The 24,912-nt window shown below is 34.0% G+C and overlaps 2 protein-coding genes across 5 annotated transcripts in view; both read left to right on the top strand.

Annotated features, from left to right (window-relative positions):
• Window positions 1-24,912, top strand: part of Trappc13 (trafficking protein particle complex subunit 13) — a 35,906-nt gene that overhangs the window by 2,055 nt on the left and 8,939 nt on the right. Inside the window, exons 1-8 of one of the 4 annotated variants that reach the window (XM_087189551.1) lie at window positions 1,014-1,203; window positions 8,902-8,970; window positions 9,758-9,857; window positions 10,878-10,962; window positions 15,098-15,225; window positions 17,815-17,887; window positions 19,398-19,442; window positions 22,624-22,641. In XM_087189551.1, the coding sequence (XP_087045677.1) occupies window positions 8,904-8,970; window positions 9,758-9,857; window positions 10,878-10,962; window positions 15,098-15,225; window positions 17,815-17,887; window positions 19,398-19,442; window positions 22,624-22,641 (516 nt within the window). In that variant the 5' untranslated portion in view covers window positions 1,014-1,203; window positions 8,902-8,903. Of the gene's footprint in view, window positions 1-1,013; window positions 1,204-8,901; window positions 8,971-9,757; window positions 9,858-10,877; window positions 10,963-15,097; window positions 15,226-17,814; window positions 17,888-19,397; window positions 19,443-22,623; window positions 22,642-24,912 lie in introns of those variants that run through there. The other 3 variants (XM_004862868.4, XM_087189552.1, XM_004862869.4) reach the window with 3 other exon arrangements.
• Window positions 1,015-1,932, top strand: Shld3 (shieldin complex subunit 3). The gene has a single exon (XM_087189553.1). The coding sequence runs from the start codon at window positions 1,015-1,017 to the stop codon at window positions 1,765-1,767; it is 753 nt and encodes a 250-aa protein (XP_087045679.1). The 3' UTR covers window positions 1,768-1,932.

Raw genomic sequence — 24,912 nt, 5'->3', positions numbered from 1 at the left:
GTAGTTGGGATATGAAAGAGTACTTTATGCCTTTTACGTCTTTGGGCCTGGTTAGGAAGCCTAACTTGCAGGTCATGGAAGGCTCCATTCTTGGACCAGTGTAGTACATGCTGGAACTTATTGTCAGTGGCTTCATTCAGGGCAACTTGAGAATTTGTGTTCTAGGAGAAAAATAAGTGTAGACTTCTTGCTCTTCCTCTAGATTAAAATTCAGTAGCTGTGGTAGTTGGATCTCAGTATTGCTTAACATTATACCTATACCTTTATGACTTTGTCATAAAATCAGCTACTGTCCTAGTTAAAATGCAAGGTTAAACTATTTTCATGTTATTTTTGTTTACTACTGAAAATGAGATATAATCACTAAATAGTGTATATATATATCTGCTAGATTTCATATCATTTTAAAGTTTAAAGTAATTCCTTTTCCCCTAGATAAATTAAGTTAGTGATACCACTGACCTCAATTCACATGTCTCAAATTTTGAAAAATTACATTATATGGGGGCCGGAGATTTAGCTCAGTGGTTTCGCCGCCTGCTGCACAAGCGCAAAGACCCGAGTTCGATCCCTGGTACCAAAAAAACATACAAAAAACAAAACAAAACAAATTACATTATATGAATCCAATATTTTAAGAATCACTAATTTATTTTTTGTTTCAGGAGTAGTTTTAGGATTATTTGCAGTTAATATTAGGTCTTTCAAGTCCTTTATTTTTGGTTGAGTTAAACATATTTATTTTGGTGAGAAAGGATTTTCAAGTTTGTGGATTGCATTTACCTTTACCAGTAGCACTTTATTGAAATATCATATTGGAATTGGTTTTGGTTTTTTCTTTTCTCCCTGCCTATTTGTATGTAGGCAATCCCTACCATATCTTATTCTTTGCAATACTTCCACTTTAGGTCCTGTTTCCTCTGATTTGACAAGAAAGACAATCTTGTAATAATAAGTTATATTCTAGCTCTGAAGAAATTTTCTCTTCATTAGAAGTAACTGGATTACTGCAGAATGACCACAGAAGTAATACTACATTATCGACCATATGAGAGTGATCCCACACAACTACCGAAAATTGCAGAGAAAGCAATTCAAGACTTTGCTACTCGTCCACCAACAAGATTTACTCCTTGGTTTCTACATGATGGGTCCAAACTTCCAGTCAAACCTAAAAGATCACCACCTGTGATTTCTGAAGAGGTAGCTGAAGATGTGAAACAGTATTTAACTATTTCAGAACATAGTGTTAAATCACAGAGCTATGATTGTACAGTAGATCTCTTGGAGTTTCAACCTAGTTTGAAAAAGCAGCACTTAATCCAGTCACATACAATGAATGAACAGACAGCCTCTGGAAATCTGGATAAAAAATCAGAAAAAGGAAAACGACACAAAAGGAGGTCGTGGAGTGTTTCACTTGTTGGTTCTAATTGTACTGAAAATATTTTTCCTTTGTCTAAAAAATTGCAAGATAATTTAAAGGCACTGAATTTGCACTCACTTTATAGAGCACGTTGGACAATAGAACATAGTATTTGTAACAACCAAACTCTGGAAGACATTTGGGCACAACTTAATCAAATTATCAAGCACAATGAACTTCCATCTTGTAATGCTACAATTCAGAGACATGTAGGCCAAATATGGGTTTTTTGTGATATTATGTACTGTGAATATGTGGGAAATATTCTTAAAGAAAGATTAGCTCTTACTGGAAAAATTAACTTATTTGTGCATAAATATGGTATTATTTTTAGTATGTAATGAATTCAGATTGTCAAAATTAATAGAATAAAATTTATATAAAAGCCCATAAGCATATATTTATTTAACAAATTGAAATGCTTACCTTGGGCTAGATGCTAGAATATAGTAAGGAAGACAAACATGGACCCTCCTCCCACAGAGCATACCCTGAGTTATTGTTAGTCAAACAAGCTTCTTGAGAAAAACCAGTGAAACTATACCCACTAAAAAGGCAGACATGTTTGCTGTATAGTACAGTGTCCATCATGGCAGGAGCTCAATAATGTGTGGTAAATGTGATCTTGGAGGGATTATTTGTAGCCTGAGCTGACTAATGTTTTAAAGACAAGGAGTCAGCTAACTTTTACTAATGAGATAATCTTTTCCTGACACATTTCACTCTATCCATATCCTGTTTTGTTCTTAATTACCTTTAAACTATCTCAAATAAGACTCTTTAGAAAATAATTGTTGTAAATGCATCCAAAAGTCAACTGAAAAGCTCTGGGGAGCAAAAAAGTTTTCAGGGCAACTTCTTCAATAACTTCTTTCTCTTTTATTTCATTAATCTCATTCTAATCATAAGTGCTGTAGAGACTTCAAGAAGTTATTCAGTATTGCCTATAAGGTTGTATGTAAAAGATTGACATTATGCAGTCTTAAACAATACATTTGATTTTTATTTTTCAGGATACCACAAAGTTGCTAATGCTAATCAAGGTTTTGGCAATCATAAAATTGATTTTTTTTTTCTTGGTACCAGAGATCGAACTTGGGTCCTTGGGCTTACACAGCAGGCGACGAAACCACTGAGCTAAATCCCCCGCCCTGATTTTTTTTTTTTAATGATACAATTACTGGTTTGGTACAGAGAATGAAAAATATAAGGTATATTCAGAAATCATGGGATTCTTCTGTATAGTTTTTAAACCAAGAATCACACATTAAAAAGTGCATCTTTGAGCTAGGCATGGTGGCACATGCTTATAATCCTAGCAGTCTGGGAGGCTGCACCTGGAGGATCACAAGTTTGAGCCCAGCGTGGGCAACTTTACTGGGTTAGACCCTATCTCAAATGAAAAGAAAAGTGTGAATGAACTCAGTTCAGAGGTGCAGTATAAAAAAAAAGCATGTTTGTTGTAAGTAAACACTTTCAATTTTACTTACCGTAGGTAAATTGCTTTCTACCCCTCTGAGAAACAATGAAATTCAAAACTGGGAATTTAAAGAATGAATTTTAATTCGAACAGTGCAGTGATCTTTAAAAAGAAGATTAATTCCTCATCTACCTTAAGTAATCAAGACCTAAGAACTTAACACACTATTACTTCCTTGGAGCATTTTTCATGTATTTAGAACCTCATAACTAGTGATTCTAGCACTAGTAGCCAGTAGTAGGACCCAGCAGTATTTTTGGGTTTCACTGAGTTATACATGTGGAGTATATTGAGGAAACAAATGCAACTATAGAAAGATAAATCTGTGAGAGCATTTGGTAAAATACCATCAGTATTTACTGTACAAAAGTGACAGTGGTACCATAATTTTATTCTTTCCTCATAACCCACCCCTTCTAGTAAGATAAAGTCAAATTCAAAGAAAAAAGATAAAATACAGAGGGGTGGAACAACATGGTAAAAATGTTTTTGGAATTTCCAAAATGAGTTCCTGCTTAGTGGTTCAACTGAATTTAATCTACACAAAATGCAAAAAATTAATGCAGCATTCAAAAACTTCAGGGACAAACATGTGAGGTTTGCAGAATGTTTAAGGACTGTAATCCTGAAGAAGATTCTACCTAATTTTTTAATATTCTGGCCAGCCAAAATATATGCAAATTGTACTTGACCTAGTTTTCTGATTTTTGACCTCTTACCTATGTACAAAAATTTTGTTTTTAATATGATTTTTGAGTAAAATATTAAAGTAAATATTTGACTCCACTAAAGGTCACTGTTTTTACTCAATTTAGGATGCTAAAATGTATAATTTAAAAAACCTGCTTTGAACTTTCAAGACGGAATTCAAAATTACTTAGAAACCAGTTCTTATTATTTTTTAAAACTTGCTTTTATCGGTATATTTGGGGTTTTTTGGGGGGGAGGTGCATTTGGTTTTTTCCACCTATCAAGTTATGTTTAATTTCTGAAGTCCATTAATTCATGGTAAGACAGGAAATACTGAGTTTTAAATCTGTATTTGATGTTGGCATATTTTTGATTGTTCTCTAGACAACTATAATGAAACCCTAACTGATTTAGAAGTTCAAGGAATAAGATAGTTTTAGGTTACTAACTCATGTCAGAGACTGGACCAGTTCTCCAGTCTGCCTAGAGAAAGGTGCAGTGAGGGCTAAAGAAAAAAAGACAAAGAGATGCATTTTCAAAGTACAAGGTGCAGGGGGTTGGGGGGCTAGGAGGTGAATGCCAGAGTGGGCAAAGACAAAGACACTGAGGTAGCCACTATTTATTGGGTACACACAATAATCAGAGAGAGTATGGGGTGACTCAGAGGGTGGCAGGAATCCTATGTTGATGAGGATCTTAGGTTGATGAGGATGGTGAGATGGACAAAGCATTCTTAACAATAAATGGGACAAGATAGCAGGCTAATAAGGATTTGTCCCTACCCCAGGTGAAACCTTTCTCTTTTTTTTTTTTTTAATTACTACTTGGTTCTCAAAGAACCATGATGTCTCAGCTGATGTAATCTTGCCCTGGCGCATCACAGGATCATGGGACCATTGTGGCCTCAGCAATGACTGGAGGCACACGGATTTGTGTTTCCACATGCCAGAGTTGGCCCGCACCGCAAGGAGACACATTAGGCCTCAGACAGCCCTAACTAATTTAATTATGAAATGATTTTTCTCCAAAAATTATATAGAATGACTCTTGACAAGCTCATTTCTTAGGCTGCAGAATCTGTAATATGATAAAGTGTTTTGTAGTAATTCTTTGAATCCACAAGGTGATGGTATTTCCCATCAACTGCTTCTGAAGAAAAGCGGTTCTTTTAATACCTTTAGCGTGTTTTTTTGTTTTTTGTTTTTCCTGGTATAAGGGATCAAATTCAGGACCTTGTGCTTGCCAGGCAGGCGCGGCACCACTGAACTACATCCCCGGCCTGGTTCTTTTAATACCAATTTGAGATTTTTTTTCTTTTTTGAGACAGATTCTCACTGGCCTTGAACTCAGTATATAGCCTAGGCTGGCTTTGAACTCATGGCAGTCCTCCCAAGTCCTTGGACTACAGGCGTGCACCAGTAAAATCTGTTCATTTTTAATGGAGGGTTGCTTCTTAACAACCTCCCACCATTTCATCCTGTACCCTATGAAAAAGGGAAAACTTAAGTTTTGCAGAAATTTTTCTACACAATAGAAAGTTAAGCCTATATATATTTGGGTTAAACTGAAGGACACTTTTGTTTTGTTTTGGTACCAGGGATCAAACTCAGGACCTTGCGCTTTTGAGGAAGACAGCGGCACCACCCCAGCCCAAGGACACTTAAAAGTTTTTCAGAATTCCCTTGAGAGTGTATTTCTTTGTTAAGATTTGATGTCTCCTGAAATTAAAAAAAAAAAAAAAGGAGAAATAGAGGATAACAATTGGTGTTAAAACTGAGCTTAAAATCTTCCATATTTAAATTCAGAGAAACTGCCTCTTGTAACTTTCAGGGAACCTGTTTAACTTCAGATTTTACTTAATATTTTTAACTGGTTTCCTAGTTAAAAATAAGATTTAAAGTTGGAAACACTGCACTAAAAATTGTACCTCTAGATCTTTATTTGTTCAATACTGTTTTGGTAAAGTCCTACTTTGAATTCAGTGGGATATTTCTGATAAGATGTGATATTCTAGATTTATGACCCCAGGCTTATAATTAATAATTACTGTCCAAGGATTTAGCTCAGTGGTTCTGCCTCCTGCCTCGCAAACAGAAGGACCCAAGTTCAATCCTTGGTACCAAAAAATAATAATAATTACTGTACTTCAGGAAATAATTTTTAAATGGTCATTCAGCTGGGTCAAGATCCAAGGTCTGCCATTTATCTGCTATATAATCGTCCTTTTGCAAATGACCCCTACCAGGCATTATCTGAGCTCTTTGTGTATAATGGGAATAATTACACCAGTCTTATAAAGTGTAATGAGAATTAAATGTGTTAGTACTTGTAAAGTATTTAGAATAATGCCTGGCACTAATAAATACTCAGTAAATGCTTGCTATACAAAGTGAATTCAGAAATTCTGGGGTTAACATTTGTTTACAGTTTTAGTATAATTTGTTGTTTAATGGTCTCAGTTCATGAAACTTATGCATTCAAGATAATGCCAGTTTCTTGGGGATTTTGATAGATGCTGATGCTTTCTCATTCATCAAAGAGCTATAGAGTGTGCTCTGTGCCAGTCTACTGTGTCAAACAGAGGCTGCACTGGGCATGGTGACGCACATCTCTAATCCCAGCACTGAGGAGGTTTAGGCAGGAAGATCACCAGGAGTTCAAGGCCAGCCTGAACTACATAGCAAAAATCTTATCTTAAAAAAAAAAAAGTGGAGGCTGCAAAATTGAATGTGATGCCTAGACATTATGGAGTTTGGAAAGTAGTATTATGAATAATATAGTTCATGATAAATAAAAGGTTCTTTGGAAGAAACAGTGTGATCTGTTATTTCAGAAAAGGATTGTCTTAGTTACTTTGCTCATTGGTGAAACAAAATACCTGCCACGGAAAGTTAAAAGAGGAAAGCTTTATTTTGGCTCACTGTAGAGGTTTCAGTTCATAGTTGGCTGGCTGTAAGGTAAGGTAGCATGTCAGAGGGGCATCACAGAAGAGAAACAGCTCATGTCAGGCAGAAGGCAAGCAGTGAAGTAGCAAAGCAGCAAGCCACCACAGCAGCCTTCTTTATATTCTATCCAGTTCTTTATATTCTATCCAGACTATTTGTTCTTAGGGCAGGTAGCACCCAAACCCAGGGTAGGCCTTCCTATTATCCATACCCAGAACTATGCCAAACCAATTGGTGGGTTAATTTAGTAATCATACACCCGTAATCCCAGTATCACACATTTAATCCTAGCATTACACACTCTAGATCCAGCCAACTTTGCAAAGCCCCACCTATAACTGCTTGAGACTAAGGGGACATCTAGATACAAGCCATAACAAAGATGATATTTAAGCTGAGATCAGGATGAGAAATACACTAAATTTGATATGAATGCTATACCTAATTACAAGTTAGGTGGTACACTTTTGCACGTGCTAGTGAACAACATTTATATTGTAAATTAACCATTTAGGACCATCTTCTACAAGTTCTTTGGTTTTGCTTTGAATGAATGTATACTTCTAATGAAGTATGAACATATAGCCTTCTGTGCTTTATTTTCTGAAAAAGTTTGATTTTAAGTTTTGTCTTTATTTTGTTGTGTTCAAATGGCAGTCTTTAGAAATAGGCAAAAAGATTCATTAAAAAAATTGGAATGGCCTACCTGTAACAAACGGTGGAGAAATGAGACCATCGGAGCAGGCTAGTGAACACAAAGCGGTACCGACTTTATTCACCTGGGCAAAATTGGCAAGAGATGGCAAGCAAGAGGCTGTCAGCACGATACAAAGAAAAGGCAGGAAGAAGGTTTATAGGACTTTGGAAGAGAGATCTGGCACATGTATCACATATAGGAGTCAGAGCAAATATTTGTGATCAGGGTCCATGCAGTGATCAAAGCAGATGTATGGATATTTTCAGGTGAGGTGGCATTGAAAAGATGCTGTAGTTTGTAGCTGTTATCTCTATTTTGGGAACATCCCATCCTGTGTTCTGCATTCTATCTGCTCTGAGATAGCACCAAGATGGCTTTTGTCAGCTGGAGACAGCACCTATATCAGCTGCCTGTTTTGTTGGGTTCTTTTGTATCTTGGAACTGTAGATTGAAATTAAAGAGCATATTCATTAACCATTTCACAACCAGGTCAAGCCTGACACTACCCTCACTAGATTTAATAAATAATTCACTTTTTTTCTCTTATTTTTTCATGGTTCAATAGTTGCTTATGTTACTATATTTATTTTATATAGCTTTTTGATATTTGAAATAAGTAAATTTTTAATCTTAGTTTTGGCTGGAATTATGTAAGCCTATGTATTGGCTGATATTATCATACTCTCTATGCAGAATTGATATTAAAGGGAAACCTTTTGAGTTTCCAGTGACCATTGATTATGATTGAGTGAGAAAGCTCAAAAAATCTTGGCATAAACTTGTTTCATAATTAAAATGGTGCATCTGAACTTGTTTCCGTGCCAGACTGATATAGGTTAATAGTTTGTTGATAGTTTACATTGAAGTCACTCTAGTTAAAGAAAAGATAGATGGTAGGAAACAGAGAAATACATTTGTTTTGCAAGATGGAGGGAAAGGGAATGAAAAAAGAATTAAGATGTGTTACATCCATGTACCAGCTTCCCATGATGAATGTGCTCATTAAGTGCTGCAAATATGTACTAATAAAAATAAAAATTTGAAAATAAACCTTTGTGTTCCTAATATACCTTCACCTTTAAAATTCTTTCCCAGTTTTTCTATAATGACATGTATTATATTTGTATTAAATTTGTTTGTTTGTTTGTTTTGGGTTTTTTTGGTACCAGGGATTGAACTCGGCACCTTGCACTTGCAAGGCAGGCGCCAGAACCACTGAGCTAAATCCCCAGCCCTTGTATTTAATTTTTATAATGTATGAGTTGCACAAAAAGTAAACTTATTCTCTTTTAGTGTAAGTTTTTGCATAATTTTTTTAAAATTTTCTGATAATTTTTGGTTTTTGGTGGTACTGGGGATTGAACCCAAGGACTCTTGCATGCTAGGCAACTGCCATCCCCCTTCTTTTAAATTTTGAAATAGTTTTATGAAGTTGCCCAGGCTGGCCTTGAATTCTCCATCTTGGAGTAGTTGGGATTATAGGCATGTGCCACGACACCCAGCACATACTAATATTTTTATAAATTATTCATGGGGATAATATTATGAAGTATTCAATATTTAGATATTTTATACTAATATGAAATTGAATGCAATACGCTAGACTTGAAAATATTAGCCCAAAACATTGTTAATGTTTTTTGTTTATTTTCTCAATTCATAGTGATGCGGTTGACTAAGCCTACTTTATTCACCAATATTCCAGTAACATGTGAAGAGAAAGACCTACCAGGTATGTATAGCATGTGCTTACTGTATTTGGACCAAGAGAAGAGTTGAAATCTGAGTTGCTGAAATTTTCTTGGAATAAACTTAGCCTTATCAATCTTATGCTAACACTTTGCTGAATTCTTTGTTACCTGTGAATGGTAGCCATCTGAGTAATAGGCCTCATTATAATCCACAAGTCAAGATACTGTTGATGGTATGGTAACAAGAGCCTTTTGTTTTAAGTAAAGACACGCCATATTCATAACTATTGAAATAGTGCCTTTATCCTTAAATGTTTCATAAGTAGTTACAGCATTCTCTTTACGTAGAATTTTTTGATTTTTGAGACAGGGTCTCAGTAGGTAGTTCAGCCCAACCTTGAATGTACTATCTAACCCAGGCTGGCCCCAAACTCACAGTGATATTCGTACCTCACCTTCCCAAGTACTGGGATTATAGGCATGTGCCACCGTGTTCGACTTTTACTTAGAATCATTGGTGCCTTATATAGTATATTGTATATCTCATTATCTGCATTTTTCTTTGTTTCTGATGTGTTCATTCTGTGAGATCAGAATTTTTTGATAGGTTCTTGTTATATTAAAGATTTAAGTGCCATTATACATTATAAAAATATTCTGACATTCTCCCAACTATATCTCTGGGAGGTTCTGGGGATCAAATCCAGACTCTTGCACATGCTAGGCTATACCAATAGCTATACACATAACTCCTCAACTATATTTTTATGTAAAGAAAACTTATTTAAAATGTAGATGTTAGAATTTTATGTTTTTCTCTTGCTACAGGAGATCTCTTTAACCAACTGATGAGAGATGATCCTTCAACAGTAAATGGTGCAGAAATTTTAATGTTGGGAGAAATGTTGACTTTACCACAAAATTTTGGGTAAGAATAATATAATCACATAAGACACGCAACAGTACGTTAAAGCCATTACAAATCATGTTTCAAAAAATAACTAAAGAATGGGAAAATGTTTTCATACATAAAAGTAGTTTAAAAGTTATAAAAATTATAGTATATGATTGTAGTTTAATTTTTTAAAAAAGAGACACATACCAAAATGAAATGTTAGTAGTGGTTCCTAGAATGACCGCATTTTAGCTTTCTTTAGATCTTATTTTTAAATGACTATGTATGCCTTTTATTTTAACTTATTTTACCTAAATGTCTTTTTCAGAAACAGCTCTTTAGACATCCTCACAGCTTTCTCCCAACAGACATCAGATTTGTCAGCTAACTAGGAGCTCTAGATTTTTTATTTCTTTTCTTATTCTTAGCTGTCTCTTATTCTGGATTATTGTTGAGGTGGACATTCCTGGTTCCACTCTTTTTGCAACTGAGAAAATTTGAGACAAAAAAGAACTTTTCAGGGCCGGGGATTTAGCTCAGTGGTTTCACCGCCTGCTGCGCAAGCGCAAAGACCCGAGTTCGATCCCCAGTATCAAAAAAAAGAAAAAGAACTTTTCAGGGTTTTTTTTAAGACTTATAGAATGTGTTCATTGATTAGTGTCTTGAAAATTAATCATGTATTAAGTATAAAACTGTAGAATAACGCCACTGGTCATTTTTATTAGAATAATTTAGAAAAATAAATTGGTAAAAATACTCCAAGATGAATTAGCTTGGGTCTTCTCTACATTCAGAGCATAAGTTATTTTAAAATGGAAACTTGACATTTTCTAGCCTTTTCAGATATAAGTCTGAAATGAATTATTATTTTGAAATTGAAAAGGTAAATGAATGAACAGCCTCTTATAAATAAAAGGATGCTGAAGCAGCTTTCACCTGATTTCTATCCTTTAGTAAGTTTTCTACACTTGAAGTTATTAAGCAGTGCTCAAACACAATATTTATGATAAAACTTGAATGAATTTCTGCTTATAATTTTACTTTATTTTACAGGAATATATTTTTGGGAGAGACCTTTTCCAGTTATATCAGTGTTCATAATGATAGTAATCAAGTTGTAAAAGATATACTGGTAAAAGTAAGTGACATTTTTGTGTATTTTATGTTTTAAAAACTTCATTAAAATTATTTGTTTGTTTTTCTGGAGTTTTTTGTTCTGTTTTTGGGGGGGTTTTTGGCATGATACTGGTGGGAATTAAACCCAGGGCCTTGAACATGCTTGGCAAATGATCTACCACTGAACTTCGGTCCCACCCCTTTTTATTTTATTTTGAGACAGAGTCTCACTAAGTGCCGAGGCTGTCCACGAAGTTTTGATCCGGCTGCTTGAACTTCCTAAGCAGCTGGGATTACTCATGTTTGTCACCACTCCTGGTTTAAAATGCGTGTTTGATGCTGGAATTTTTAATTGTCACTGATGAACATTGAAAGATGCCTAAAGGCATAAAATACTTACATAGAAACAAATTTCCTTATTCTCAAGGTTTATGATAGCTTGGATAAAAAAGATGACTAGTGAGAAGTAAACAGTTTTGTAATATGTGTGGTTAACATAATATTTGAAAGAGTCGGGGAAAAATCACTGCAGACTGTATCGATCGGTCAGGTGCTCAGGCAGTATATATACTAGATTGTATCAGTCAGAAGACTTATTGGAGAAGAGGAAATGCAAGAAAATCTTCAAAGAATACTAAGATGTAGAGAACATAGTAATCAGGCAGAGACACAGGGATATGTATGGGATCTTGTAACAGCAAACAAAATTCATTTAATGAGAGTAGATAAGGGTATTGATAAGTTTGATGTGCCTGGTTTCATTGATGTCACATTATTTCATATTACAGTTATTAAGTACAATATGTCGTATTTGCTGTGGCTTTTTTTCCTACTTCTTCTTTCTCCCATCAAAGTACTAACCAGGCCTGACCTTGCTTAGCTTCTGAGATCAGACAAGATCAGGTACATTCAGGGTGGTATGAACATAAACTTGCTGTGGGTTTTTTTTTTGATACCAGGGATCGAACTAGGGTCCTTGCGATTGTTGTGGTTTTTTGAGACAGGGTTTTGTTATGTAGTTCACGCTGTCCTTGAACTCAATATGTAGCCCAAGCTGGCCTGGAACTCACAGGGATCCTCCTGCCTCCGCCTCCCAGAGCATTGGGATTACTTCCCTTTGCATATACCCACCCCCAATATTTCTTCCTTTTATAATGCAAAATACCTGCCTTCCCACTTACCTGTGTTCTTACTTAGCTTCTTACTATAGGACCTGTTGGTTGTGCTATTTTCCTCTTTCCCTTTCCCATTTTCCCCATTTTTTATTTGGATTTTTGTTGGATGAAGTAGATTTCTTAATTATATAGCCATGGCAAAAGCATGACAGTTTGATATTTTTCTGCTTGCCTGTAATATGAAATTTGGATGTTTGCTGCCTTCTAGTTATGCTGACATAAAAGTTTTGTATAATTTTGTTTGTTGTTTTTATTTTCCTGAGGATATCTTGGAAGATTCGCAGTTATTCTTTGGATAACCAGAGTTCTGCCATCAAAAAACTTTTATTTTTTATTCTTTGAACTTTGAAATTGTGGAAGTAGACTATGATCTGAAGTTTTTATTTCTTTATTGTCATCTTAATAAAAAAAAAATCTCAATTGAGCATGGAGAACACTCCTGTAATCCCAGCAATCTGAGGTGAGGCAGGAAGATCACAAGTTCAAGAACAACTTAGCAAGACCTTGTCTCAAGATAAAACAATACAAAAGGGCTCTGTGGGTAGCTCAGTGTAAAATGAAGGACCTGGGTTCAGTCCCCACTACCACAAAAAAAATTCTCAGAAGCAAGTCTGAAAACCTTAGCATGCTACCAAACGAAATGGATTCTATTGAGAAAATACTGTGTAATTAGTGTACTATAAACTTTTAAAAATAATAATTCTTATGGTCTATACCAGTGGTTCACAACCTTTAGAAGTCATCAAAATCATCTGGTTTAAACCCCCAGGGCTCCATTCCCAGAGTTTCCAATTCATTTGATCTGGCATAGTTCCCAGAAATTTACATTTCTCACATATTCCCTGGTGACACTGACTCTGTTGGCCTGAGAACCATATTTGGAGAATCACTGGTCTAAACTAATCATTCAAACATGCATTCAACAAACATGTATGCCAGGCATGATTCTACATACTGTGGTTATATAAAGGCTTCTCTGTTGTCTTGAAGCTTAGTCTAGATGTTTTTTTTTTTTCCTCTACTCATGGACATGAACCCCTTAAGTATACCAAGAGCTCCATGGCTTCTAAAGACATCTTGAGCTTTCACAGTTATGTTTTCCCAGCTTTATTCATCTTACTTGAAATAATCCCCCCTTTCTCTTTTCCTCTCTGCCTGTGTAAATCTTTTTTTTTTTTTTTCCGGTGGTACTGGGGGTGGAACTCAGTATCTTGCACTTACCAGGCAGGCGCAGTGCCACTGAGCCACATCCCTGGCCCTGCCTGTATAAATCTTACTCTTTTTTTTCTTTTTTTTTTTTTGCTTAAATTCTTTTATTGGTACATTTTAGGTAAACAATACATTTACATTTATCATTGGGTGCTTGTACCTGTACATGATGTATTTTGGGTCTTATTTTTTCCCCATTACCTGTGCGCCCTTCACCCTCTCCACCCTTCCCTATTTACATAGACTTTGTTTCCATTTTATAAATCTTATTCTTTCCAAAATCAGTTTACAAAGTAAAGCCTACCATGCAATTTAAACTACATTGCTTATCCCAAGCCAGCCCTTCATTATCACTTTATTCTGCCATTTTTCTCCCAAGACATTTACTAGTTGCTAACATCCTGTAATAGTCTTTGTATAGTGTCAGTTGTCTTCCTCACTTCCTTTCCAGAGATAAAAACAGGGTAGGAATTTTAATCTTCTTTTCACTGAGATATCTAACTCCTAGAACAGGCACTGGCATATGGTTGGTCATTTGCAAATAAATATTCAATACAGCACTATTTATAATAGTCAGAAAAGATAAAGGCAAAAGCATTTGGCCATATGTAAATTGCATCACAATTTTGATTAATGTTAACAGAAAATGGGATAGAAGAACTTGATGTAAGAAACTGAGAGACCATTTTGGACAGAAAAACCTTTGGGTTGGATATTTCCTTTTTTTAGTTTTTTCCTCTTTAATTTTGAAACTGCTTAAGAAATTTTGAACCTCCGCTTCATTACCTACTAGTTGTATAACTTTGGGGAAGCTGTTACTTTTCTGTGCCTTTTTTTCGTTGTATATAAAGTAGGGATAATACTACTTACTTGCATTGCCCTTTCTAGTAGGAAAGACAGAAAGAAACAAGTGAACAAAATCATAAATGAGGTAATTATACATTATGATAAATATTTCAAAGGAAGTAACAGTTGAATGCGATAGTAGCTAAGATGAAAAGAGACTACTGTTTAAGACAAAGTAATAGATGATCAAAAGGAAATAGGGAATATAATGAGAATAACTGGGCAAGGAGAAAGTGCTACTTTAGAGAAAGTAGTATTTTATTGGTGATATTACTGTCATTCTCTATGAATAAATTAATTTGTCTCTGGCATCTAATATTGCTTTAAATGATTACTTATCTTTCAGTGTTATACACACATACATTAATCTGTTCTGGTAAAATTCATCTGCATATATATTTTAAAACTATATGTTCAAACTATATGATTCTAATGTAACACCAAACGTTTCATTTGCAACATTCCTCATTTCCTTATTTTTTTGTTTAGTTCTAATACAACAGTTTCAGAACTGTTACCTCAACCCGTATGAAAACAAATACAACAATTGAGCACAATATTTGTATACCGTTTTTGTCTTTTGACTGAGACTACAGCCAGGATTTTATGTTCTAAATTTACTTAGATTAATTCTTTTTTTTTCTTTCTCTTTCCCTTACTGTACTTGTGTTTCTCATTTGTAATAGTTAGGTTCATATATTAACTATCCATTCCATTTTAAATTCTTGCAGGTTAATTATTTCTTTGTGGGGGGGCACTGCCATAGGTCTAAGCATCAGAACTATACAGAAAGGTTTACACAGAAAAGTATTGCTCTCCTTTCATTCCTACTTCCTTGTTCTTATCCCCCCTATTCTTTCAAACCAAAACCATCCATACTCTATAATAACCAATCTCATTTGGATCTCTTCCCCCCTTTCTTTCAAGGCTGATCTTCAGACAAGTTCTCAGCGTTTAAATCTTTCAGCTTCCAATGCTGCAGTGGCTGAACTTAAACCTGATTGTTGTATTGATGATGTCATACACCACGAAGTAAAGGAAATTGGAACACATATGTAAGGATTAATTTTAGCTGTTCTCAAAGACTGTCACTTATGCCTTTACTTGACATTCTTGTTGTCTACTTATCCTTATACCCAAGAATTCACTTCAAAAGGAATTTTATTTTCTATTTTTATATGTTTATTAGAAACAAATTTTAAACAAAATGTTTGTTTTATAGGAAAAATAAATCAAACTTAGCATTACGTAGTTAGTTTAATTTTTGTTTTGTTTTGTTTTTTTGGTACCAGGGATCAAATTCGGGCCCTTGCGCTTGCAAGGCAGGCGGCGAAACCACTGAGCTAAATCCCTGGCCAGTTTAATTTTTGCATCAACAATCTTATCTGAAAATTAAAAGCCCAGTCAATGTTTAAAACTCAACACTGACTAAAAGAATATTTTATTACTTTTTAAAATGCCAGCAACTGCTCTTCATAGCATTTGTTTTTAAATTGACAATTTTTTTGGTGTTATATTTAATTGAGTACTTACACTGCTTGGGAAATCAGAAATACAGAACCAAAGTTAAGACAAGATGTGAAAAACAGTCTCAAACTTTGTATTTTATATTCCTGGCCTGGTTATGTATTTAAATATGAGTGCTCTGTTTTTCTTGGAGTAAGAAAGACAAATATGTTATCTCCTTTGCTTTATCTCCACTATCATCTCTTGCTTCTCTTTTTTGTGTCCATTACAGCATATAACGTAGGTAATATATTAAGTACAAATAATAGCTAATTTTTTGATCAATTAATTTTGGGGGAAAGCTCTGCTATAGGTAATTTTTACTGTACAGTATATATATACACCTTTTTTTTTTTCCTGTAATTGATCTGAGCTTCAGAGTTAAACATTCCTGGAGTTCAGATTTCCAAGATATCATAATTACATGATCTTGGGTAAGTCATTTACCTTTTTGGTGACCTCCTATTGCCTTTTGGAAATTCTGGCTTTGTATATATTTTTCAAAGCTCTCCTTCAGCCTAATTCTTACTAACCTTTTGTCATATTTTCCTTTCTCTCAGCAGTTATGTTGGACTTTTGTTATCTCCCAACTGTTTAGCTTGAAATATATTCCCATACAGAGGAATGCCTATGGCATTTTACATAATTTACATTTACCTTTTTCTTTTTTTTGGTACCAGGGATCGAACTCAGGACCTTGTGCTTGTGAGGCAGGCACAGTGCCACTGAGTTAAATCCCCAGCCCCATTTAACTTTTTTCATATCTCAGCAGCAGCATGACTTTCTCAAAGAGGCTTTCCTAACTTTTGTAAAGTACCTACAACTTAAAAGTTGTTTGTATCTTTTATATTTCCAATTAGTTACTGATTTTATATTTCCAATTAGTTACTGATTTTATATTTCCAATTAGTTACTGAGTGCTGCCTTCCCCATTAAAATGTGAGGTTCATGAAGCCTGCTATATCCCCAGGACCTAACAGAGAACAGTGGTCAGTATTTGTTGAATTTACTGACATAATAATAAATGTATAAAATCCTCATTTACAGAGCTTATACTTTTTTTGTGTGCCAGTACCAGGGATCAAACTCAGGATCTTGCATTTGCCAGGCAGGCAATGGCGCCACTGAGCTACATCCCCAGACCCCGGAGCTGATACTCTTAGAACACTAAACAGCTCATTTACTGGACAGAGAACTCAAATTTGAATATACTTTCAAAACCTCCAGTACTTCTTACTGTGAGCACTTAGAGAACAGGTAGTGTTTTGATCAACATACCTCTAGTTCCCCTAGATTACTACCAGGCACAAATGTTAAGGGGAAATTAAAGTACCTAATAATGTTACCACTTAGTACAACAACAACTACAATGTTAATATCTTTCCTTCTGATCTTTTTATATGCACATACACAACAAATACAGTATATATAATTTAATGTTTTATAAAATTTTGATTATATTACTTTTATGGTTTTATCCTTTTCAATTCACTGTGACCATTTTGCCATATCAGTACATTTGAGAACATGACTTTCTCAGTGACTGCATCTTACACATTTGTAGTGTGTGCTTTGTTTACCTAATGTTGGACACCTAGATTATTTTTAATTTTTTGCTGTTATAAATAACAATAATAAATACCTCCTTATAATTACTTAGCATGGATCTGCTCTTTTAAAGGCCCTTTACCAAAAAATTGTTTTCCAAATTCCATACACCCATACAACCCCTAGCATTTTATCCAAGTTTGTTTTCTGTTAATTGTTTTAGTGTTTTCTGTGTATTCAATTTAAGGTTTCTTAAATGATTTTTCCAATGTATTTATATTAAGAAGTCTGTCCTAAAATTTTCTTTAAAAATCTACCTTAGATGAACTTACTTTTACATTCAACTACATGGCTATTCCTATTCCAAAAATTCTATCTCATTTTACTAGTCAAAAGCTTTCTTGTTCATGTATTTATATCCATATCTACTGGAATTATTTTTCCTGCTCTAATCTCATTTGGCTACAGTTTTACATCATAGATAAGAAATTTTTTCCGCATTTGTCAATGAAATTGAAATGTGTTGTATTTACTACTGAAAAATGAAATTGAAATTGACTGCAAATCATTAAGATATCTTTCTGTTTCAGCTTGGTATGTGCCGTGAGTTATACAACTCAGGGTGGAGAAAAAATGTATTTTAGAAAATTCTTCAAATTTCAGGTACTGAATATGGCAATGATTAATAGCTTTTAGATTCCTTTTATTTTCTTGAAAGTATAGTTATTCCTGTCTCTCTGTGAGTAAAACAAGCTCCAAATGAACCAAATACCTCATTACATGGATTCATCATATTACTAGTAATCCAATGTCAGACTAAATTTTTGGGGGGTGTTGGGTTGTTCTTTCTTTTTTTTTTTCTTGTTACCAGAAATTGTACTCAGGGCCTCGCACTTGCCAGTCAGATACTGTGCTGCTGAGCTGCATCCCAGCCCAAGATGGCAGGGGTTGAGACAGGGTCCCGCTACATTGGTCTTGAACTCACTATGTAGCCTTGGCTGGCCTCAAACTCCAGGTAGTCCTCCTGCCTCAGTCTCTCAAGTGCTGAAATTACAGGTGTACATCACACCCAATATATCAGACTAAAATTAAGTTAAAATAAAAAAATTTTCATCTCCAGTGTAATATTGTTGAAATCAAATGAATTTTTACTGGAAGTTTAAAATTATCTTGTTTTCATAGCATAGCAAAGCAGACAAAACTTTTAGAACCAGGGATAAGCCTAAAGCCCAGGTAAGAAGTGGGTACATAGAATTAAATTTCTAAAGAAATATTTAAATGAAAGATTATTTTCTGGGGTTAGTAAATCAAACTTTCATTTGAAGGACTCCATGAATCACTAGAATTTTATTTTATTTTTTTAATCACTGGAATTTTAGATACTATTTTGTATTAAGACATGATATTTAACACTCATCAAAACCTCTGGTTTAACTAATGTATGTATAAGTGTTAATATAAGAATTCCACATATAGCCGATGTGGTGGTGCACACCTGTAATCCCAGCACTCAGGAGATTGAGGCAGGAGGGTTGCCTGGGGCTACATAGTGAATTCAAGACCAGCCTGATCTATACAGAGAGACCTTGTCTCCAAAAAAAAGAATATCACATATAGCAATATACTTATAGATCTACATATGAAGCTACATATGTATTTTTTTCATTACTCTAAAAGTGGGAAAAAAAGTACTGTCAATAGGAAAATAACTTCACTGGTCTTTTGCTGCATCGGTAATATGAATGCCTTTTAAAACAAAATAAAACATTTGATTTTTGAAGTTTTTATGAAATATGCATATAAAATATGTAAAATATGTTTAATAAAATATTAGGAGACAGCACCCATGTAACTATCACCCAATCCAGAAATGATGATAGTCTTTTTCAAAAAAAGTTCATTTAGGGTTTCTTTTTTGCCCAAGTATATTGCATACCCATTAAAAAGTCTTTTAATAATTAAATTGGAAAATAGCTTTGACAAATTTAAGCCTGTCAGCCGGGGATTTAGCTCAGTGGTTCCAGCGGCTGCCTTGTAAGCACAAGGTCCCGAGTTCAATCCCTGGTACCAAAAAAAAAAAAAAACAAATTTAAGCCTGTCATCTGAAACAAATCAACAAAGATTAATAGTCAAATTATAGGAATTTCCTGATTAATATGCTTTATCTACCCAGGTTCTCAAACCATTGGATGTGAAAACTAAATTTTATAATGCAGAGGTAAGTATTGGGCATTGAATGGGATTCTAAATTAAGTGTTATTAATCTAAATAATATTAAATGTTAATAATCTAAAAACATGAGATGTTACATTTCTTACCATAATGAAATAAATTTCTGATATGATTGTGAAGAAAAATGAGCACAAATTTCAATTATAAATAATTAAATTTTAGTAATTTCATTTTAATCTGCTATCTTCAACCTACATGTAATCAGTATGTTTTGATTTCTGTTCTCATTGTTAGCATTATAAGGCATTCACCTCTTTCATTAAATGACCTTCATTTAATGGTGTTGTTATTGCTTAAAAACACAATCTGTTGAATTTTTACACTGTTTTCATATATTACAGAAATTGAAGTCATAAAGCTAGATTTAATATTCTGAGGGAAAAACAGTGACAAGTGAAGCTCAGTACATTAAATTTTTTCCTAGGAAGTCAGTGTGCTAGCCAGAGTTAGGTTGTTGAGTCTGCTAAATGGCTTGAAAATCTCCTTGTGAGACCCAACATTGGCAAAAATAGAGAAAAAATCCCTTTTAGAATAGAAGATAATCAACGGGGATGTAGCTCAATGATGCCACATCTGCCTGGCAAGGCCCTAAATTCAATTTCCAGCACTAGAAAAAAATAAAAAAAGAAAATAAGCTATCTTGCATCTTAACAAAAGAGATAAAGCAGACGTAGAAAAAAGTATTTATTGTTTGGAATTTTTTCCCCCAAATCTATATTCTAGAGCTATAGAAAATGAGTTTTGTTTTGTTTTGTTTTGTTAGCTGAGGCTTGCTTCATAGTTCAGGCTGACCTTAAACTCATTCTGTATCTTACACTGGCCTCCAAGTCACAATCCTCCTACCTCAGCCTCCTGAGTGCTGGATTACAGGCCTGCACCACCATGCCCAGCAAATCAGATCTCTTGACAGCCCCTTTGTCTCCAAAACTTATGTTTCATGCCACAGTGACAAATTCAAAAATATTCAAATATAGTATTTTTGGAAGAAAATTATATCTCTATTACTTTGAAACCATATAATCAAAAATTTGCAGTCATGTGTCAAATTCAATAGGTAGTTTTACCCATCAGCACTTGAGATTTCATTCAGTGCAAAGTTTGTATTAACAACTAGAGTTACTTAGCTGTCAAAATGAAGGAACCTATTGTGAAGCCAAGACCTATTAGAAGAAAATAAAAATGCATATGGTAATAAAATTACCCAGGACAGTACACAGTGAGTCTTGAGAATGATATAAAAAAACATGAACTACAAGATCTTGGCATGAGCCAGGGATGTAGCTCAGTGGCGCTGGGCCTGCCTGCAAACACAGGGTCCTGAGTTCGATTTCCAGTACCAACACACAAAAAAGCTCTTAGAATGAGAACTTGGAGAGATCTATAAAAACTGCATGGAAGAGAAAGCAGAACTGCATTGAGGTCTAGAAGGAATACATGTTGTGAACACACAAGTGTCAGAGTGATGAAGGCATTCCAAAACAGAATTACAAATGATGTGGAATGTTAAGTACATTGTGAAGAGCATACATATTTGATGAGAGGGTACAGAGAGATTACTGGATGGTTAAAGAGTTGATGTTTTTATTTGAGGATTGGTGATTTGGAATACTACATCTTCATTTTACCTTTTTTGTTATTAGTAACATATTGTTGATTAATATAGCTGTTCACTCTGGTGAATATTAAATGGTCTAATTTATCATTTTGCTGAAAAGGGTTTCATTTATAGTATGAGGGAAGAATGTTAACTATTCTGTTAGAACATATATATTAAGACATTTAAAAGCAAAGGGGATTGTGAGGGTGATTTTCTGTAATTGGTACCTGGGAGGAACATATTAAAACTGCATTAGGTTTTCTATGTTAAAAATATAGGACATATACATATCTGTAAGTAGTGTTTTAAATACTAATATTCAGAGTGATTTGCAAATAGTTTTTCAAATGGCTAGTTATTCTTAAATATTACAGAAGTGACATGCTGTCCTTGAAGAAAAAAAACCACATTTCCACCACACCAAGTAATTTTTACATTAATCTATCTATATTCTTTTAGTCTTTATACATTTATATATAACATTCTGTTTTGATAATCATAGTGACTATTTTGTTTGTTACCTTTTTCAGTTAATATTATATTTCAATATAATCTTTAAACTTGCCCCACAAACTTCAACTAAAAAATGCTTACTAAAATTCTGAACTTTAGAAAATAAGTATGTCTTTAAAAACCAAGAGTGAACAAATAACATTTAGGGTCTCTGAGATTCTCAATATTACCTGTCAGGAAAACAAATGGTGCTAAGCCAGTAGTACGAAGCAGATTCTCTCATTACTCTGCTATAGTGATCATGTAACAACTCTTCGTAGCCTCATATACATCTCAAACATGTTTTTGATGTTGTGTTTGATAATGCTACTAATATGTGAAAAAAGCCAAGATTCATGTTCTCATTCCTCAGAGAACTTTCATCCATTGGAGATTGACATAACTACAATATTAACATTACATGCACACCAAATTGTGACTTGTACTCATGTTGTGGGAACACAGGTAGAAAATTATTTTCAACTATGAACTTAATGAAGGAGGTCACACTTGACATTGCCCTTGATAAATAAGTAGATTAAAATATAAAAAGACTGAAATCTATAAACAGAAAGGCAAACCTTCAATTGTCTAATGTGGTCTAGTCCAGCATTTCTGGAAATGTGGTCCAGGGAACTCTAATCACTCAAGATAACTCTTTTTAGAAAGGATTCCATTATTATATAAATGTAAGAAAAGCTGTATAATATATGTCTATTCTCAGTCTGGGAATAGTATATATCCATTCCAATTATTTATGAAGAATTACAATATAGCAAAGAATTTAGAGAACTAGTAAGGCATATAGGTAACTGCCCCAAAATACACCCTTCACTACTTTCTTCTCTTTGAGTATTCAGCTGTAGTATTCTTCTCTATTCCATTGTCATTTAATCTTAGAAGTTTCACCTTTTAGAGAAGCAATTTGTCATATTTCTTTATGTTGCTTCCTGTTTACTTTCTTGTTTACTAATCTGTCTTAGTAAGTTAAAAAATGCAGAAATGCATTTTAAGTTATTCTTTTTCTTTAACATTTAACTCTGATTTTTCTAATTATTCTTTTTTATTTTTCCATTAGAGTGACCTCAATTCTGTGGTAATTTGATTTTTTTATTATAAATTTATATCCTTTTCTTACCACTTTTTGACTCTGCCTAATAATCTATCTACAAAACATAGTGGAAAAACAGTTAGTTGTGAATATCACCTATGTGAATTCAGAAAAAACTAAATAATTTGAATATATTTTTATATCAATTGTCTTATGTAGGAAAAATTAGATCAAAGGTTCACTTGTCATGTTGAAACAATTCTGTGCACAGTGTTAGTGTTTTTTTCTTAAGGTGTTTTTAAAAGAAGCATGTTAAGCTTATTTAAAATAACTGGGACTTTAAACAATTTGCTGTAGAATACCCTCCTGTCCTTCAATTATTTAAGTAGACTATAAAATTCATTTTCAGATGTATAGGCAGTGGTTTTAGTTTTAATTCTGGATCAGGTAAAGAGGGCCTTTTGATAAATGAAAGGAGAAGAAAAGCAAGTTTTTCCAAGTTGGCTAAAATCTTTTTTTCAATTTTCTATTTACAGTAAGCATTCGCTTATATATTTTATGTAATAATGTCCACAACCTTAGCACTAAATTCTTGTCTTTATTTTCAAACGTCAAATTACTTATTACTAACTGTTCAAACTAACGTGATTTTCCATTATGTTGCTTGTTTCTTTATCATTTTACCCAAGCTCTTCCTAAATTTATGCAGAAAATTGTATTTCTTAAATGGAAATGTGGGTCTGTGGTTGTTTTTAAAAGCAATGGATTTATGGGATATAAATTACCTATTTTTTTTTAAAGTAACAATAATGCCTTAAATAGTATCTTGTTTTGATAAATCATTGTATTTCTATTTTCATTTGAGCACTTACCATTTGAGCACTGAGAGTCTGCTTTATTTTAGGCATACTAAATTATACCTTCATTATATTTTTGTACACAGTTTCCATTTTCTGCCTTTAGTGATATGAAAAGCCTGTAAATCCCCAATTTTTAGGTGATGTTTATTTTCTGTGTTATTTGTGTGAGAGTGTGTGTGTGTGTGTATATGTGTGTGTGTGTACACAGGCATACCTCAGTCCTCTCTGGGTTCAGAAGTCAACTTACCTGCTACTTGTCACATTTTGACAGGAAAAAATATGTTTCAGCACTGGGCCAGGAATTGAAGATGTAAAAAATTGCTTTTTAAATACATGTCTCTTTACTTTTAAAATTCTGTATTACAAATCAACCTCATTACTTAATATTAGCCCAGTAAAATGTGAAAGTTCTAAGGAGCTTTCACAGATCATTTATAATCACATTATTTCTTTGGGGGGAAAATTTGTTTGCAATTCATGGGTTTTGGCACTCATCACAAGTTCCGGAATGCATTACCGACGGGTATCCAGCTACCCCTGTCTGTCTACCTGTGTATCTATATGTGTATATACACACACATGTTTTAAATATATATGTATATGAAAAAGTGGTTCTTGGATACTCCTGTTATGTCATTTTTTATGTTGATTTGTTTAAAAAAAAAAGAAGTTAGCTGTTATTTTTTCAGTAATACGAAGAAAATAATAACCAAAAGGCAGAAGAACACATTTTTTAGCATAAATAACCAGGAAACTTCAAAAATTTATTTTAAATAATTGTTTGTTTTGTTTTTTTGAGACAGCGTCTCACTATGTAGTTCAGGCTGGCCTTGAACTCGAGGAGATCCTTCCACCTCACCCTCTTTTGAGTACTGGGATTACAAGTGTGTGTGCCACCACACCAGGCCAATTCATATAAAATTATTTAAATTACCCAGTAGTTGAATTATTATTGAATAACATCAGTTTTTAAATCTTTATCACTAAAGCTACTAAATATTTTTGCTTGACTTAAAAGCTCTGAGACTATCAGTACAATTCACATATTCTTTGTTTGCTTTTTGAGATAGGGTCTCACTATGTAATTCAGTTGAGGCTGACCTTGAACTCACTATGTAGACAAGGCTGGCCTAAAATTGGCAGTGATCCTCTTCCCTCAGTCTCCTCAGTGCTGGGATTACAGGCATGTGCCACTATGCCCGGTGACTTACTCTTTTTTAGCCCTGAATATACATTTAAAATGCACCAAGAAATCACTAATGTCCAGATTATAAAATAGATTATTGATAGTACTAATAGTACTAGACTACCTAAGTTGAAGTAGTATGACAGTTGAAATCATACTATACTGTAATATTATAATGAATATATAATTATTTTATCATAACATAAATTATAGATGTAGAGGTATACTCATCATACTAAAGTTAGTCATAGCATCTTACTAGTAGATTTA

This window comes from Heterocephalus glaber, unplaced genomic scaffold (assembly GCF_053883595.1).
Source record: "Heterocephalus glaber isolate CG9 unplaced genomic scaffold, H.glaber_assembly_v1.0 deba00001543, whole genome shotgun sequence".
NCBI classification, from domain to species: Eukaryota; Metazoa; Chordata; class Mammalia; order Rodentia; family Bathyergidae; genus Heterocephalus; species Heterocephalus glaber.
Note: the sequence above shows the minus strand (reverse complement) of the source record. Positions and strands in the feature narration are given on the sequence as shown.